This window comes from Drosophila mojavensis, unplaced genomic scaffold (genome assembly GCF_018153725.1).
Source record: "Drosophila mojavensis isolate 15081-1352.22 unplaced genomic scaffold, ASM1815372v1 contig_19, whole genome shotgun sequence".
Lineage (NCBI taxonomy): Eukaryota > Metazoa > Arthropoda > Insecta > Diptera > Drosophilidae > Drosophila > Drosophila mojavensis.
Window position 1 is genome coordinate 1,364,238 of NW_025318726.1, and position 4,410 is coordinate 1,368,647.

Consider the following 4,410-nt stretch of genomic DNA (forward strand, 5'->3'; position numbering starts at 1 on the left):
TGGCAACAGCAACAGCAACGGCAATGGCAACGGCTACGGCGGAGTGCGCAAAGATAAGACCCGGACTGTCCAAGTTCCGCCCAAGCACTCGTACAGCCAGCGTCAGCAACAACAACAACAATGAGAATGGCAAAGCTCTCCGGGCAGCAGGAAAGGTGGCGAGACTCAGAGCCAGCAGCAAAACGTAGCTGGGAAATGCGACTATGTCTATTCGATGTCAAAATGAATACTTTTGCATTATTTATGCCAGCGCATTTATTTGTTGTTCCGATAACGAAGCAGCTGAAGAAAAAGAAACAAACACAAAAAGTTTATGAACTCTCAGCAAGAGTCCACTGAGAAATAAAAACGACTTTAAGAGTTAAATGAATGAAATTGTGTTTGCTCCAGCAAATGACAAATCCGTTTAAATAGGAAATTTATGTTTTCAGTTCAGTATCCAGATAATAATATACAAATAATAAATAATTGCATTTAGCCGAATACATTTTCCGTTGATCAAAGGCTCTATAGAAGGGCCTTCTTCATGCATTAGAAGGGAATTCCAAATAGTTTACATATATTTGAGGTTTGGGATCTCTGAGAGCTAGTTTAAACAAACATAATAAAAGTTGCTCATGTTGAGGTTTTTCTAGTAGCATTAAATATTGTATGATTATCCTCTATTCAGATCTGTGGATAAAAGGTGTGGTTATTGTAAAAGGGTTTGGTTAATTGTAAAAGAGCGGCAGTTGAGTTTGCATTTGTAAAAGCAGAATTTAAGATGAGATTTTTAGTAAGAACCGGAATCTTGTGTTTCCAATTGTTTTCTATACGCCGACTGCATCTGAGCAAGCGAAGAATGCTGTCAATTCTATCATCGTAGAATCAGAAAGTTGCTAATTTGATATCTGACCTTAAGGCTCTGTTAGTGATGACCAGAAGTACATGTACCTAGGCAGTTCTTCCACGTATCCTTTTACAAAGTAATTGTACTTTAATTAAATCAATAAATTCATAATAAAAATTTTTAATGTGTTTATAACAATTTTTTAATAAATACCTTTCAACATGTATTTCCTTCATGCTTACAGTATTATTATAAATATATATATAGTTTTAGTTCATAAAGTCAATTTTTTATTAAATAAATAAAAAAGCTATTTTTAATATTTTTAAATATTACATCTTATTAAATAAATAAATAAAATTATGAGGCTTTCGCAATTGTAGACAATCGTATTAAAATTATTAGTTATTAATGAAATGTATTTTTATTTTTTTCAATTTCAACTTTAATTTATTTCACTCTTTGTTATAACTACAGATTTTTATGAATGGTATTTTACAATAATTTAAGAGTTTAGGCTAAGAAATAGACCTTTTCTGCTTAGATATTTATTTGCAAACATAACATATGGCATATATGATAACATAATAAGTATTTTTAAATGAATTAAAACTGAAGTGTTTGTCAATTGTCTTATGCATATCTATTAAATATCGGCTCCACCACATTCCACAAATTTTAATTTGATTGTGCGTCAAAGTCACAAACCATTTTAATGCTGCAGCCCTAAAGTATACCATATATTATATACATATAAAAAAGTTAGGAAATCGCTAATAGTTGGGTGAGGTATACAAATATTAATGAAAACTTCATAACAGATAACAAATTAATAAAAATAAATCTAAAATAATTTATATTATATATCCGTGAATACAACTGAGATATAAAATTTCATTATGATCCGCCTCAATGTTAGTATGGACCCAAGATAACACCCATTCAGAGCACACAACTCAAGGGCATTAGCACATAGTTTCGCACTTGAGTTCAGATCGTTAACCGTTCTTCAGATGCCACATAGGAGGCAGGGCCCATGATACGCCACGTCACGGACACGTTAAGATTCGAAAGGCAGTCAAGTGCTTGTTCCTTTGCGGGCACAGACAAGTGCACTTGACGGATCCGCAGGAGCCAACAATGTGTTGTGGCTGTGGGATGTGGGAAGTGGGAAGTGGGCCAGCGAGCAAATCAATTGAGTCAAGTAGCTGCTGCAATGCTGGGCTGAGGGGACACTTGGGCGAGGGCTGAAACTGGAACTCTTGAGAGGCTGGAACTCTTGGCTCTGAAGGAGCTGCTGAGGGTGTTTCCTTGCCATATGTTGGAGCTATCATTGCTAAGCGGTTCTCTTATATTTATGTATAGATGTGAAGGTATTACATGGAGCGCTCCACAAACTTGAACTTGAACGGCATGTTGGGCTTCACAAAGAACTGGGCCTTGAATGCGTTCTCAATGGGATAGTTGAAGCCCACTTGGAAGTTGCGCACCAGCCTGGCCACGGCTATCTCCAGCAGCATGTCCACGATGCGCTTGCCGGCGCAGGCGCGTGGCCCGAAGCCGAAGGGCAGGTACATGAAGGGCGTGGCCGTGTCGCCCACCAGACTCGCGTTGTTCTCGTCGCGCAGCCAGCGCTCCGGCAGGAACTCGCGCACCCGCGGCACAAACTGCTCCATGTTGGCCATCTGGTAGTTGGCAGCCATGCCCACATCTTTGCCAGCCACGATCCGATAGCCACTGAGCACCACGTCGCACGGCAGGCGGCGCAGGGTTCCAGGGCCGATGGGATACATGCGAATGCCCTCCTTGATGCAGGCACGCAGATAGGGCAAATGGGCCATGTTCTCCATGGTGAGCTCGGAGTTCTTCTCGGGCAGCACAGCTCTGATCTCCTCCAGCAGGCGGGCCTGCTTTTCAGGATTCTTGGCTAGGCTCAGCAGAGTGCCAGTCAGACTGACAAGGGTCTGAAATTGGGGATTGAAGAGATGGAACCTTTAATTTCGGAATTTGACATGGATTTGAAGCACTCACTGGATCCACGCCGGCAAAGAATAAGTCCATGGCAATGATCACGGCCGCCTTGCGATCAAAGTGTGCCAGCTTTTCCAATATGCTCGCCTCCTGCCCCGGCTCAGTTGTGAGGCGCCCCGCCCGCGCGTCTTCCTCGATGCGGTGGAGCGCCTGTTGCACGTGGTTGTAGCAAATGTCTGTAATGGTGTCCAAGGAGCGCATCAGCTTCTTGAACATGGGCACTGGCAGATACTTCCAGATCGGCGGCATTATGTCCAATTGGAAGCTCAGCTCAAGTATGTTCTCCAATGCGCTAATCAACTGCTTCGCCTCCTCACTCTCCCGGTTCTCGCCGAGCAGGCCGAGGCGCGTATTGAGCGCCACGGATCCAATAGACTCCAGGACTAGGCGACGAATATCTTCGCCAAAATCAGCTGGCATCTCTTGAGTGCTCGGATCTCTAATGGCTCGAATGCTACCAGGGGAAAACTTCCATTGTCAGTCGAGAGGACTTAGACCCAAGATCTTGCTGCTTACCGTTCCAGGAACTCATCGTTCACGTGTTGCAAGTTGCGTATATAGAGCTTGGCGTTCCGCGGCTGCAGCAGAATCGGATTGACAGCAGTTCGCATCTTGCTCCAAGCGGGGCCATTGCTAAGCAGGGAGATATGCCAATTAGAGCCAAGAAGTCGTTAATCTTCTCTAGCAACTCACCCGGAAGTCAAACCGTCAGCGCCCTCGAATATATCGCGTCTGTGAACTCTTTTGAAATAATCCATGGTCTCGAAGCTGCGTCTATACGGATACTGTCCCTCGTTGCGAAAGATCGTGGCATAGTCCACCGGATTCAAGGTAATTACAACATCATTGCCCGCCACGCCAGGCATACGAAATATGTCGCCATAGCGCTTGTTCATATCCAGAAACATTTCGTGCACCGCAACATTCTTATAGCGACCTGCGATTGGTCGGTGATAAGACAGAAAAGTTGAATCGAAGAGAGATATATTGAAAGAGCGCGTACTAGATGAGAGGAACTTAGAGAGAGGAGCTCTTAAAGAGCTTTCGCTCACTCACCGCCTGGCAGAAAAGATCGCACAAACTCGAATTTGCTGGGACCCGGAAGCTCCGAGTAGGGTTTGGCTTGCTCCAGAGGAGTAGCATCTACAGCTGCAGCAGAGACCTGTATTGGGTCTTTATTATAGATTGATTATATTATATATATATCTATGAGTACCTATACCTTTGTGGCAAACGTCCTCTCGACTTTGAAGAGGCGAGCGCTGAGCTTTCGCCATCCACCCAAATGCTTCGACAGCATTTTGTGTACTGAATGAAGCGGGCGCTGTTCAAAAAATTTGAATAGATGTTTTATTAATTAATTCCCTTGTTCTCATATTTCGATGGCGTGCTGAGCGAGCTTTACGCTCTCCCAGCGTGACGTGAGTTGATTAGATTTTATATATTACTTGTTTTGGGTTTGTTTTGTTTTGGTTTCTTTTTCAGTGCATTCTGTTCTCTCGTCTCTTTTGCTGCTCTTGCTTTAAAAGCTTTGAGCAATAAATTTGCTT

General features: G+C 43.0%; 1 protein-coding gene across 1 annotated transcript; it reads right to left on the reverse strand.

Annotated features, from left to right (window-relative positions):
- Positions 1 to 2,162: 2,162 nt before the first annotated feature.
- On the reverse strand, positions 2,163 to 4,168 carry LOC6572467 (probable cytochrome P450 12e1, mitochondrial). Its single transcript, XM_032733642.2, has 6 exons — positions 4,083 to 4,168; positions 3,917 to 4,022; positions 3,554 to 3,797; positions 3,377 to 3,493; positions 2,861 to 3,314; positions 2,163 to 2,793 (listed from the first exon to the last, which is right to left on the reverse strand). Exons 1-6 carry the CDS (start codon positions 4,158 to 4,160, stop codon positions 2,206 to 2,208), a joined length of 1,587 nt encoding a protein of 528 aa, XP_032589533.1. The 5' UTR covers positions 4,161 to 4,168; the 3' UTR covers positions 2,163 to 2,205.
- Between the last annotated feature and the right edge of the window lie 242 nt (positions 4,169 to 4,410).